Genomic DNA, 15070 nt, shown 5'->3' with positions numbered 1-15070 from the left:
ATTATATAAATAGCTCACATGATACATAAATTTTGATTTGTCTGTCCCATTCCAGGCATTGGAAAAATCATGAATTATTCCACATTATGTGAATCACTTTTTGTTTCGTCATGTGAATTAACACTTTTTAATTACCACTCTATCGAAGAGACAACACTCTTGTTTTCATTTAGAGTTTTTTCCTTTTAAAAAGCAAGCATGTCTAATCAAGATGAAGACCACTAATTTGGATCCCGTATAAGTTGAAACTGAAAGAAGCAGATTTGTGGATATTTGATTTAAATTTCTTGCATATTGTTGATGTCTTTATAAATATCTTTAAACATATTACATTCTAGATTTGGTGTTAAATCGAGCAAATTAGTAATGTGGATGATCCCTCATATGTCAAAACCTATAAACTGTAAATGCTAAATGTATCTAAATTACCTTATTAACGCCTACAAAGTACATTCTTCTTGCATCTTGTGTCGATTCTAAAAGTATGTGCTTCGATGATGAGGAATGCTGCACCCTTGATATATTCCATGGCTAAAAAAATAATATTTTAAAACTTGCGGCACTTTTATAGCTTTTTTACACCGCTGAAGTCATCTAATTTAGTTGTGATGAGTTGTTTACATAGTTTACTTGAAAGCCAATTATCAAAGTGACTTTATCACAATTAACATGTCAGAAATAAAATCAAACCCTTTCACAGAGGATGTCAGACACAGGCTTGTAAATCTTCCGTCTATTGTCAGATTTCCGACAGTACGATTTTGCTCTATAAGTGCTAAAAAAAAAAAAGATTATAGTAAAAATGAAATTCGTAACCCCAAAGAACAGAACCATTAAAAAAGAAAATAAAAGACTTTTATTTCGTTCCTCGAAAAAATTAGATTTTATTCCGTTTCAAATGCCGATTTAAAATTTAAAAAATAAAAACTTTTTATTTGTCGCATCAAAGACAAAACATGCTGTCTATCAGTTAGCAATAATATTATCATGCCATCTACACGCTCCGCTAGACGTGTATGTATTCACTGCCTGACTACTGTACCACAGCCAGCGAGAGAGAGATCGCGAAGTTCGTGCGAGTCGTCTTCACACACACACACCTAGTCAGTAAATAACGCACACACAGAAGTGTGTCGAATCGGACCGGAGGGTTTCTCTCTATTTTGCTACCGACACACATGCATATCTCCGGTTCTTATTTCTCAGTTTCTATATTTCTTTGGTTCCGTCCCGATGTGAGACGGGGAAAAAAATAATGCGAAATAATTATTTTTCTTCGAAATATATATTCTTCTTCGAAAGCTCTCACACCACCACACCACCTCCTTTTCGTCTTCTTCTTCGTCTTCCATCTTCTTCTTCCTCTTCCTCTTCCTCTTCTTCTTCTTCTTCTTCTTCTTCTTCTTCTTCTTCTTCTTCTTCTTCTTCTTCTTCTTCTTCTTCTTCTTCTTCTTCTTCTTCTTCTTCTTCTTCTTCTATAAGAATTAATCCAAATAAACGAAAGAATCAGCGTAAACATTTAACACGCAGCTTCCCGTGTCGAGCACTAGACGTCTAGATACACATCCTTCAAAAGGGTAGGAATTGTAATCTTCCTTTCATTTTACAACTAACTCAGACCTGGGACCTCAAATAATTGGGATTTTTTTTTTTGGATACCATAGAATAAGGATCTCGTTATAAATAAGTAGGGGAAAGTGACATGATTTGACTAGTCAATTGACATGTCATATCTGTGTTGTGTCCATATTTTTGTCCTGTTGTGTCTATTTTCGCGTTTCAAAAAGTTCAGACAATTTTTTCACCAACCATTTACAGGCCTGCAGACATTTGCTTCCCTTAAGCAAATTTGGAGAGCAACGAGATTGTATTCTAGCACTAAAATCAAGATTTTAAAGAGTCATGTCCTGAGCATTTAACTCTATGGATTAGGACATCACAGAAAGTATCATCCAGAAACTTAAGGTATTCCAAAACATATGTTTATGACGAATCTTCAAGATCATATGGCCGAATACAAGCTCAAGTGAGGACCTTAGAACTAGTGCAGAGGTTGATTCTCTGGAAAGTCTCATTAAAAGAAGAAGATGGACCCCAAGGAAAGAGGAAGCGAGGCCACCCCAAGGAGACCTTGAGGTGTACTGTGGACAAGGGGTTCCTGCGGCTTCCTTGAAAACTCCTTGATTTTGAGATTACTGAGAAAAACTCAAATTTCATTTTAGGAGAAAACTCTTTGAAAATTCCTAGAATTTTGCGAATCACTATTGCTACAACCACATTATCATCAGTACCACCACTAATACAACCACATCATCATTATTCACCACTAACAACATGAATATAACAACCGCTATCACATCATTACCAACACCACCACTGCTACAGCCACCACAACCACCACCAATTCATCATCATTGTCATAACCACCACTACTACAACCACCACCACTATGTCATCATTATCACTACAACTGCTTTTAAAACAACCACCATCGTAACATCATCATCATCACTACCACCACCATTACGAGCTCATTATTACCACCACCACTACCACAACCACCACCATCACCACATCATTGTCATTATCACTACCAGCACCACCACATCATCATCATCACTACAACCACAATCACCACTAGTTCATTGTCACTGTCATCCCCACCACTACTACAACCATCACCATCCCAACCACCACTACAACCATCATACCTACCATCATTACAACAACTATCAAATCACCATCCCTACCACCACTACTACAACAACCACTACCACATCACCATCGTTACCACTATTGAAACCACCACATCATCATCATCCCTACCACCACTACTACGGCAGCCACCACCACATCACAATCCCTTCCACCACTACAACTACAACAACCACCACCACATCACAATCCCTACCACCACATCACCATCCCTACAACCACGACTACAACCACCACAACATGAACATCCCTATCACCTCTACTACAAAAACCACCACATCACTATCTCTACCACTACTACTACAACACCTACCACATCACCATCTTTACTCCCACTACAACAACCATCACCATATCACCATCCCTACCACCACTACTACAACAGCCACCATCAAAGCACCACCCCTACCACCATTACCACAACAACAACCACCACATCACCATTCCTACCAGAAAAATAGATGAAATTGAAATGCTCCACAAGATCTACTACAAAAAGTCATGCCTTAAACTTCCAAACTACATAAAAGATATCAGCACAGGAATAACGAGGGGACACGCAGCAAGAGTAACCATCCCAACATCAAAAACGGACGCCCACCTGTATTCATTTTTCTCTTCCACTGCCCGACTGTGGAATAGCCTCCCAGCTGACTTGGCTGAAAACGGTTGCCAACATGCCTTCACGCGGTTGCTAGAGCTCACATCATGACTTATTTATTATTAGTAGTATGTGCAGTGTTTTAACCGGTTTAAAATGTAAAACCCTACAAATTGTGGAATGATCCTCGACAATATTGGAGGTTTTCACAACAAGAAGAAGAAGATTGCTTGGTTTCTACCTGGCCCAGGTCAGAGTACTTGGCTTGGGGGAAAATAGTCAAGTGTATATGGGTAGCATTAGTTTTGGGAGATATTGTTTTCCTTGTAAATCATATCTTATCTGTACTGATAGCTTTTTGTCTTAACTATATATTTGTAAACAGTATATTCTTCTTATTGGTATCCTGTGCTTGTGTCTGGGTTAGACTATTAGGCAGTCTCAAAGTAAGTACACTGATATTTTTCTCTTGGGGTCTACTTTTCTTCCTGACTTGAACAATCCCCTTTGTATTACTTTATCTTGTGTGCTTTAATTCTAAATCTAGATTTTTGGACTACCATTTCCTACCTTTCTACTGAGGCCGAAATGACCTTATACAAGCGCCCTTAAACTTTTTAAAAAAAAAAACAAACAGAATAGCATGTCTTGGCAAGGGGTGATTGGAATATTATAAATTTGGTATCAAATTTTCAAGTATAGAATAAGCTTTGTTTAGGAAAATGTATGCCAAAACTTGTAAATCCGACTTAAAACGTTTTGAATCAGTGGGTTATGTTTTGAGTGTTTATTTTGTTTTCATGTGATTTACACATTAAGTAATTCTATGGGGACGATTATAAAAATAGTCATCTATTTTTCTCCACTCAATGAAAGTGTTCTTATTAAAAATGTTATTTTGATATTGTTTTGCATGACAAACAACCACGATAATGAAATCCTTATTTCATGTTTCCAGTCAGCTTTTTCATGATGTAAATACGAGTGGTCAATCACAGTTGTATTTTTTTGTCATTTTAAATTTGCCTCAATTTTAAAATTGATAAAAATCCCAAAAGTAATGGACCTCTGTGAACATAATTCTAATTTTACAGCTATTCCATTCTTTCTTTCTTAGTTTTACCTGTCAATGTCAATACACTGTGCCTCTTGTTAATATACATGGAACAGTTTTTATTTTTCATGTATCACTTTTCCAACAATAAGATGCAAACTACTTGTGAGCCAATGCTAAACTGTCAACATTGTTTTTAAATCAGGAACACATGCTGCTGCTGCACATTGTAATTGATCTCATTAATTTTGTCATTTGTCCACTGCCCAGTTTCAAATTGTTTATTGCTTTTTCCCATTAATCTTAGGTACTCTGGAAAATGGAAAAAAGTTTGACTCATCCAGAGACCGCGGTGCACCATTCGAATTCAGACTGGGAGCAGGTGAAGTCATCAAAGGTGTGTTGTTTGATTTGTTTTATTACATTAGTTTAAATTTGTCACAAGGCGGTATAATTTTTATTTTCTTGCAACTAGTTTCTGCATCTTGCATCTGTTTTATATTTATAAACATTTGATTGCTCTTTCCCCCTTCCCGATCGCTTTACCACATGTCATAGATATAGAATATTTGTAGGTGCCTGCTTCATCCGCTTTCAGTCTTTTGCCAGAGCTTTGTTGCTCATGATTATCTTTATATAATATTTGTGTTGGTTCAAACAGGACAATTGAAATAATACCAGAAATATTGTTTTACAAAATCAGCTTGCTTCCACTTGAGATAAATCTCAGACTGATTCAAGAATTGATATGGACTAATATTCTTTGCTACCGGGGCAATATTGTGCATCTTAAATTATGAATTTTATTTTTGTTTGTATTTTAATTAAATTTTTTTAACCTGTTGTTTTCATGAGGGGGGGGGGGGGGGGGGGGTTAGATTTTTTGGTCAATGATGCTTTTATTATTAAAATAATGTCTACTCCTTATTTGCTTGCCTTACATGTCAGCAGCTAGACAGGTCCTGGGTTAGACTCCGCATTTAAATAAGTTTACTTTATTCATCCCCTTGGGAAAATCTGTCATTATGGTGTCATCGTGGTAGGTGAAATATCCCAAACATTGGCAGGGTGTCCAGGGAAGTCGGAAAGTTGGAAATTGGTCGGAAATTACATACTTGGTCGGAAATGTTGGAAATAATGGGACTGCGGGTGGTTGGATGGGAGCATCACCCTTGAATCATATATACCTATGATGTTCGCATGGGTGTACGATCCGATAGTGATGTCGTTTCTTCTTCTCTTTACTAGCCTATCCTGCTTCTTTGGTTTGTGATTGTATTTTTGACAGGCGGGTGGTTGGATGGGAGCATCACCCTTGAATCATATACCTATGATGTTCGCATGGGTGTATGGTCCGAGAGTGATGTCGTTTCTTCTTCTCTTTACTAGCCTATCCTGCTTCTTTGGTTTGCGATTGTATTTTTGACAGGGGATATTTTTTTTTCTGTAAATCTTCTGCCTGTTTGTTCTTGGTTATTTATAATTTAGCTTATGATATCTTTAGGTTATGATTTTGATTTACATTTGTACTATTTTTGTTAGATTGCTTGTTTTTTTTGTTTCAGCGGTCTCTCATATAACCTCAATTGTGTTGGAAGAGACCTTAAGCAACAAACAAACAAAAAAAAATATATTTTTGACATGGGATATTTTTTTTCTGTAAATCTTCTGCCTGTTTGTTCTTGGTTATTTATAATTTAGCTTATGATATCTTTAGGTTATGATTTTGATTTACATTTGTACTATTTTTGTTAGATTGCTTGTTTTTTTGTTTCAGCGGTCTCTCATATAACCTCAATTATGTTGGAAGAGACCTAAAGCAACAAACAAACAAACAAATAATGGGACTGAGGGTGAAATTTCCTTTCTTCTTCTTCGTTCCTCTGATGGACATCTATGGCTGCAGTCCGAGATCTGCTATGAAGTCTGTGGTCCGCTTTAGGTCCTCAGCCTCACCATAGAGCTTTGTGTTGAGTGTTGTAGGGGTGACCCAGTGGTTCGAACGTTGCACGTTGTATAATGGGCAATCCATAAGCACATGTAAAGTGGTTTCATGGTCGGTTCCACATGGGCAATAAGGGGTTGTTCCAATACCTAGCTTTGTAAACATATGTCCTCTTAGTCTATTATGTCCTGTTCGGAGGCGGAATAGAGTGACTTGGCTACTTCGCTGAATGGCATGGATTGGATCCTGCTTGTTGTGTTCCAGGTGTGTGTCATTCCTTTCTTTGTCTATTTTTAGCTTTATTATTTTCTTTTGCTGATGGTAAGTGATTTCCTTTAAAATGAGAAAAATTAGAAATTTCCTGCTTAAAATGCGATATCAAAAATGTGCGAAAGACAACTGCTGTGCACAAAATTATTATTATTATACTACTACAAACTCTGCCACATGATCATCACTGCTACAAACACTACCACATCATCATCCCTATCACCAACCCTCCCCCATTTTCAATTTTAGAAAATACTCATGTGATTTGTTGGTAGGTATGATGTGGTTGTAAGTTATGGTACTAGTGGTAGAGATGATAGTGTAGTGTTAGTTGCTGTAATGATTGTAGTAGTCGTGATTGAGATGGTGGTAGGGATGATGATGTTCAGAAGTTGCAGTGGTGGTGGTGGTGGTGGTGGTGGTGGTGGTGGTAGGGATGATGATGATGTGATGGTAGTTGTACTAGTGAAGTGGTGGTAGTGGTAGGGATGATGATGATATGGTGGTTGAAGTAATGGTGGTGATGTTAGGGATAGTGATGTGGTGGTTGTTATAGTAGTAGTGATGGTGGTGGTTGTAGTGGTGGTTGACCGTTTCTAAGTTTCTTCACTGATTGGGTACCTAATTATAAGGAACAATGGTAAGTAGCCTAATTAATTCCCGCGCAAATTAGTTTTCTGCCATTGCTTTGCTCAAGTGAGCTTGCTGTTTACCTTTCATTTTGATTCTTTGGATTTTACCGCTACGACGAATTACGAAGAGTTTCAGTTTCAGTCAATTTTTATAGAGCTCATTTACAGGTCTAGGGACTCAAACCCCAGTGCCCCAAGGACAAGAAGCAAAAACCATTCCATGTCATAGTGTCATGCTATCCCATTTTTCTTTTATTTTCTTCTGGCAACTTGGTGCTCCCTGAAATACTTATTCTCCTGATCTGCGTGTTCCCAAATAATCAGAATATGGCCACTAATTGTGAATTATTCTTCAATCGAGATATTGGTTGTAAATTGCCACTTGCCTTCCGTTTCAAGTCTATCCATTAAATATCAAAGCTAATGGAAAGAGACAATTTGTTCTTCATGAAAGCACAAATTCATTCACTCATCTACATACAGTAGAATTACTTTAAACCGAAATTTTGGGGACCTTCTAAACCATTTCGGTTTAAAGACATTTTGGTTTAAAGCAAGTTCCCGTTTTGCAATGTTTTTCAAGGGTAGTAACTATTTAAGTTTAAGGAATTTGCTCATTTAATCGTATCATAGGTTCCCCGTTAAATGGAGTTGTTGAATAAATGCCGTCTTCGTAACCATTAAATTTTTTTTTTTTTTTTTGGTGTGTTTAAAAAATATTTTTGGGGGTTTTCGTTTTCAATTCAAAATTATTCAAAGAGTTGAGTTCGGGATGCCGTGTATTTTACATATCTATGTCTTGATCAACTTTTTTTTCATCGACTTCACATAGTATTTTGATTTTACACTCCAACGTGTAAGCACAGTGCTTTCTTTTAGACATCTTTTAGTAAAATGCTAAGCTAAAATAAGATCGAAAGTTCTTGTGCGATAATTGATAATGAATGACGCGCAGCTACTCAGAGGTGAAGTGAAATGGAAATGAAAAGGTGTGTCAATGCTAAGCTGTCTACTACACATCCCTCTTTTGTTGAGAAGCCATTAGGTTCAAAGGCCTAGTTACATAGAACCTCACCCCCCCCCCCCCCCCCCCCCACACACACACACATTTAAACAAAGTGGAAATGTCTCGTGTTGAAAATTTGTCAGTTCCAAAGCATCAACACACGAGCGAGAACATCTCGCTTGCGTGATTTTACACCCCAACTCCCCATCTTTCCTCATTTTTCGCCTGCCAGTCACCCGTTGTCTTCTTTTTCCAGTCTGCGATCGTGGTGCTGGCCAAACCCAAGTGCAGTGATTGAAGTGTTTGCCTACCCCCCCCTTCACCCTCATCTTATACTTACGCTCTTTGTTTAATATCGCCGGGCATTATTGCGTGTGGCCACCTTCCCGAATTTTTGAAGAAAAATAGAGAGAGAAAAAGGGAAGGTGCTCTCAAGTTGTTTCGGTTTAAAGAAAGTCCTGCTTAGAAGTATTTCGGTTCATCGTAAGAATTAGTACAAAGATAATGAAGAAACTAGTACAATTTATTAAATTCTTTGCGGTTTAAGGTATTTTTCGGTTTAGCTTCTTTCGGTTTAAAGTAATTTTACTGTAATTGAAATAAGTGAGTAAGGCATCGTAATGTGACCTGGGCAAGCTGGACTAGAGACCCACTGGAGGCTTTAAAAAAAAACAACTTTAATGTTCTTCTTTTGCAAATTGATATACTGTGGTCTCCATTTATAAGCATGTTCCTCAGGAATAAAGCAGAGCATGTTAATAAGCGGATTCTGAGGTTTTTTTTGCTATGTCCATGGTCAAAAAAGCGGGTGGTTGGATGGGAGCATCACCCTTGAATCATATACCTATGATGTTCGCATGGGTGTACGATCCGATAGTGATGTCGTTTCTTCTCTTTACTAGCCTATCCTGCTTCTTTGGTTTGTGATTGTATTTTTGACAGGGGATATATTTTTTTTCTGTAAATCTTCTGCCTGTTTGTTCTTGGTTATTTATAATTTAGCTTATGATATCTTTAGGTTATGATTTTGATTTACATTTGTACTATTTTTGTTAGATTGCTTGTTTTTTTGTTTCAGCGGTCTCTCGTATAACCTCAATTGTGTTGGAAGAGACCTAAAGCAACAAACAAACAAAATCCATGGTCAATGCTCATATTACAGTAAAAGTAACATTTTTTCCTCTGAGTTTCTAAATGTAAACATTTTGATATTCACCATGTTACAGGCTTGATAGGTCTATTTGTCCATTAAAATGTCTTTTTTTTTCTTTTTAATTTTATTTTGGAGTAATCAATCAAATTTCTACCCAATATGTGACAATATTACGTGGTAGGTATAACATGAGGGGGAAGGAAGCTTGTAATTGCTGCTTGTTTGACTTTTGATTGGATGCCCTTGTTTATACCATCCTCTTTTTCTGCGAACTGGTTCCAACTCTGCTCTTGGTCATTAAGTTAAAGAATAAATCTGATGGTTTTAATTGTCAAAAATCTGAGGTTGTTGGTGTATAGTGTATATAGCACAAAATAGACTTGTCAATAGACCCATGTATGATCTCAAGAAAGGTGCAGACCAAGAGTACAGGTGCAAACCTTATCTTCATACCTCACATCGTAAGCCCACTTAAATACCCTGCAAATAAACGGTGGTCATCAATGTGGCTGTCTTGATTTATTATGATTATGATTACATCTTGTGACAGTCTGAGCCCTCCCTTCCCTTGACCCGCTTTCAGCACCATGTCACAGTCAACGCAAGAGGAGAATGTGCCGTCCCAACCCCTCATGAATTCTTCCCGTACTGTTCTAATGTGTTGCCAAGTCTGCCTCTTGTTCTCAGTTAAGATTCTTATGATGAACATGTTTTATCCGTTTCATCACTGAGGTGTCCTGGGTGGGGATCCTGACCTCCCATAGTGGGCAGGGAGGTACATGCTGTGTCTTCTATCCCCCCATACCCATTTCCCAATTGTTTCCTGTCATTGTCTTAGAATGAGATTACTTAGTTTTGTCCTGATCCTTGGCTGGGAGGGAAACAGTCGAATGTATAGTTATAGGTTTGGGAGATGATATTTTTTTCCTTGTAAATCATCTCTCTGTTATGCATTGCATTATGTTTAGTTTACATATTATATTATATGATTGGTAAACATTTGAGTGTATTCCTCTTAGTTGGGACCTGTGCTTGTGTCTGGATGAGACTTTTAGATGATCTCAAACTAAGTACATTGGTGGTATGCTCTTGGAATCTACATCTGATCCCTATTTGTTCCCAGTTCCCCTCTGTGTTACTTTTTCTTGGGTGCTTTAATTGTAATTCTATAACTTGTTACTATCCCATTTTCTTCCTTTTTACTGGCGCTGATATGACCTAAATGTGTTGCAAGTGCCGTAAAACCCTTAAAAACAAACAAAAAAACAACTGAGGTGTCAATTGTTCTATGCGATGGTTGTGAGGATGGAATAGTGAGGTTTCTCTTACATAGCATTTTAATGGTTTCTTTTAACCCTGTTTGTCAATCTTCTGAGTTGAGAAAAGTTTCATTTTACCTTCTGGTTATTTATCTCTTTTTTTTGTTTTTAAAATAATTTTTAAGTAATGGTCAGAAAATTGAGTGTGCTTCTAAGTGGAGTTCTTTTCAGTGAGTGTGCTTATAAAGGGGTTTATTTCGAGCCACTAGCTTGCTTGTAGACATGGTTCTTATAATCAGAGACCTGTATTATGTGGGTTTATTACCTATATTCTTCGAGGATTGTATAGACCAGGGTATATGAAAGAGGCTATAAATTCACAAATTACATTTAGTGGATGCATTGATTTGTGGTTATCTAAACAAAGGTCACTTTCTCTTATTTCAAGAAGTTAGTTGTGGTCTTATGGTTTAATTTCCCAAAAAATTATTAACTTTTGTCTTTGAATCATGAGCTATGTGAAATGGATCATGCTCTGGTGGAAGATGCAATTATTTTAGCATGATACAATATTTTCTCTGTTTTGAATGTAGTTATGCCGCACCTCTTTTCAGAGTGATTTTTAACATTGTTTTCTCATTGCAGGTTGGGATGAAGGATTCAAGCAAGTGAGTATCTTGAGATTTTCTGATATGTTGGGTCGGGTGCATCAATTTGGACACCCAAATTGACTCAGCTCAGTGACTTACAATGGCCACTCACCGAGAGTAATTATGAAAACACTTTTAAATGAATGTTTTAAATAGAGGATGTTTATTCTCACACATTATTTGTGTGTTCGGCCTCGAATTGACTCAAAGTAACTTAGTGGTTCTAAACTATCAGAATAATGGCGGATGCCCTTATGAAATACTTCTCCGATGAGGATAAAAGTGTATCCAGAGGAGTAAAACATTATAAATCTGATCATGTTTTGACTTTTATACATTCTACATGACGTAAAAAAGTTGTAGCCAGCATGAAGAATAAAAATTACTGATTTTCTTTGTTTAGAACCAAGCTGCTCGGTGACATCAGACTATTGAATCCTATTCTGATACCATGTACCAATTGCAACACCCCTTGGGACAAATCTTGAGCATTGAAAACTCACTTTGGTTCAGATCTACTAACCTGTACAAAAATGAATAAAACAGCTTCAAATAAAAGAACAATATAATTCTTTTTAGAAGCTCTTTTACTCACTTTTTCTTAAACAGTTTTACAGCCCACAGCTTCTAGCAATTTAATTTTCTACTAGACTAGCCTAATTGTCTAGTGCAAATGCACTTTAAGTTTAACTCATACTTGGTAAAACAAGGGGATCCCGATATCACAGTTGTTAGAGAATTCACTTCACACAGAAAGAGACTGTTATCGACCATAGTTACAATCGAATTTTCATTCTGACACACCTGTTCGCTGTGATTGGGTAGCTGACCTTAGCAATGATTGAATAGTGGGTCCAAAGGACCAAAGAATAGCAAGCAATTGCTAGTGTCCCTTTAACACTATAGCAGATCTGTCAGACATCCCAGAAAATCTGGGATTGTCCCGGATTCAAGCCAAAATCCCGGCGTCCCGGAATCGAGCTGATAATCCAAAACTATCGGGGGGATGATATTTATTATTAACTATTAACAGGTCTTGAATTTTGCAATCAAACCATATTAACAGCCCATGAGCCTCATTAATGTTTCAATAAAACGTCATTAGGTGAGAAGGGAGTTTGCTGGAATTAAATGGGCTCACCTTGTGAATTTGTAATGATCTTCTCTGGTCCGCTAGGTGGCATGATTCCAAGGAAGGCTACTACGAGAAATCAATTTGTAGTTTTCACTTTTGCAAAACTCGAATGTTTGATTGCTAGCAGTCTGTACAATTGAATATCATGTTGAATATATTTTTGAAATTGTTGGCTAAGCTTGTTATTATCATAGGTTCGCTAATTCAGTAGGCTTTTTTTTTTTTTGTATAATGTAAAAGGAAAACTACAATTAAATCAATTGGTAGATCAACATTAGCCTCCCATATGAAGGTTAAAAAACATTTATCGCTATTTGAGGCCAAAAACAAGAATGGAAAGAATACCATGTTGAAATTCATAAGACTCACTGTCATTAAAATCACATATAGTAGTAGTACTGGTGATGTTGCTTGTTTATCTAAGTATTTTAAGGTAAGAGTTTAATTTTACATGAAATATGTCAATATAGATTATTCAAGTCTTTACTATAAATTATTATAGATAATTACTCAATTAAGTGAATATTTAACAAATTATCTGTTGAATTTAACCCTTTTAGGGCCTATTTTTGAAACACCGCGAATCTTCAAGGAAATGGTGGAGAACCTGTTTAAAAGTGCTAATTTTCAAACCTACGAATATACAAGCAATTAAAACTCCACCATCCCATAGAATCACAATTACCACCTCCACTACCACCACCAATAGAGCATGATCATTTAAAAAAAACATATTTATCTGTTGATTAATGCTACTCAGTGCAACACGTATTTACATGTATTGTAGTTAGACTTTTTATTTTTATTTGCATTCCTTTGCTGTCTTCAGAGATTGTAATTTATTTTTAATTTCATATTCCGTTTTAAAATCCTAGCTGAGCAAAGGAGAGAAAGCCATTTTGACAATTACTCCAGATTATGCCTATGGCCCGAAGGGAATCAAGGGAGTATATCCTTTTTCCTGTTGTTATTGGACTTAAGTTTTGTTTGAATTGCAGTTGAATTTGATGCTGGAGACTGAATGCGCTTCAATACCCTCCAAACAAATTTTGAGCAATAAATATAAATTATTCTTCAATTATTCTTTCAGAATAATTTTTACACACTAGGAAGGTATGATTTGCTTGCAACAGTAGCTGAACAAATTGGAGCAAATCTGAATTTTTAAAATATAATTTTTTTTCATTAAAAAATAATAATAATAATAATAAAATTGAGCTTTATATAGCGCAATGTCCACTAAATGTTGCTCAAAGCGCTTTACAAGGGGTCCCTGATCAACAGCAACATTTAACATGTAGGACGGGACATTGTCTCGCAAATTTTCAGGTTTTCATTCACCATCCACTGGTACCCTTGCAAATGATGCAACTGATCAATCAATTTGTAATATAACACATGGGTGACCACTCCACTGACTCCACCCAAGTTGTACTAGTTGATAATAAAATAATTTTGGATGGCTAACATTGACATGTGGCAGCGTCTTTGCTTTCATACCCAAAAGGTACCTGGTTTGAATACCAGCTGTGCTATGTGGCCTTGCGCAAGCCATCTCGTCTTAACTCAGTTTGCTCTGCAGCTGACACCTGGGTTATTCCAGTCTTCCATTGGAATAAGTCCAAATGGCAAATTTCCCCTGTGGGATAAATAAAGGAAATTTATTATCATTTAGTTTTATTATTGTGATAGTTGTCAACAGTTATATAAGTAATTATTATTTATTTACCATTTTTTAAACAATGATCTTTCCACCTCGAGGAGAATGTTAGCCCATTGTCACAACTTGAATTGAATAACAGAGTTATATTCTCATGTATCGTTTATTGAATGTCATTTTAAAAAATTGATTCATTTTGATATCTTCCTTGACTGATTACACTATCCCTGAAAATGCCACCCTCATCTTTGATGTGGAACTCCTCGGTTTCAAGTGAGCTGTTGTCATTGAAGATTCTTGCAAGAGAATGCGTCTCCAGCCTCTGTTTTACCTTTTCTCTTATAATTCGTTGTTTTCATTTATTTGTTTTTTTAATTATTGGGGAAGGGCAGTTTTCGGGAATCATTTAAACATATTTCTGGTCTGTGTTAAAATTGAACTTTAAGAGCAGGTCATAATTTTATGACTAAGACCATATTATTAAATAAATATGACATGGATTCATTGGAAGAGTTGTGTTTTTAGAGAGTCGATTGGGGCTGCATTTCTATAATGAAATCCTGATATTTTCATTTAGTTTAATTGGTAATATTATTTGAAGACACTAATTCCACCTGGCTAGAGAAATATTCGCTTTTTCCTGTTTAGAAAATGTTCATGAATAAAAAGATCACGATTTTTCATATTTTCACTTGTTTTTTTTTCCTTTTTTATCTAATGGCCATGTAATTTTTTTTCAATATGGCATGGCTATTATGGGCGCTAGTGCCTATTGGCCAGTATTAAATTAATGGATGTGCCCTATCGCCTGGCTTGGCTCAGACTCAGATGTGTTGTCCACAGAAATAGTTCAGTAGATTTAAGCTGAAAAATAGGATTATCAGGAAGAAATTGGTAGCTAGCTAAATTAACTTATGTGGTTGCACATTTCATGCTGATTGTCATACTAAAAATCCATCAAATTCCGTTCGTGGGGAAAAAAGGTTATTA

At 36.4% G+C, this 15070-nt stretch overlaps 1 protein-coding gene across 1 annotated transcript in view; it reads left to right on the top strand.

Annotated features, from left to right (window-relative positions):
- The window catches only part of LOC144980643 (uncharacterized), a 26687-nt gene extending 11922 nt beyond the window's left edge, over positions 1-14765 (top strand). Inside the window, exons 3-6 of the mRNA XM_078928323.1 lie at positions 4678-4767; positions 11281-11303; positions 13296-13369; positions 14303-14765. Coding sequence (XP_078784449.1) covers positions 4678-4767; positions 11281-11303; positions 13296-13369; positions 14303-14357 — 242 coding nt within the window. The 3' untranslated portion in view covers positions 14358-14765. The remainder of the gene's footprint in view (positions 1-4677; positions 4768-11280; positions 11304-13295; positions 13370-14302) is intronic.
- The last annotated feature ends 305 nt before the right edge of the window (positions 14766-15070 follow it).

This window comes from Berghia stephanieae, chromosome 1 (genome assembly GCF_034508935.2).
Source record: "Berghia stephanieae isolate SIO BIC M18660-M18661 chromosome 1, UCSD_Bste_1.3, whole genome shotgun sequence".
NCBI classification, from domain to species: domain Eukaryota; kingdom Metazoa; phylum Mollusca; class Gastropoda; order Nudibranchia; family Aeolidiidae; genus Berghia; species Berghia stephanieae.
Note: the sequence above shows the minus strand (reverse complement) of the source record. Positions and strands in the feature narration are given on the sequence as shown.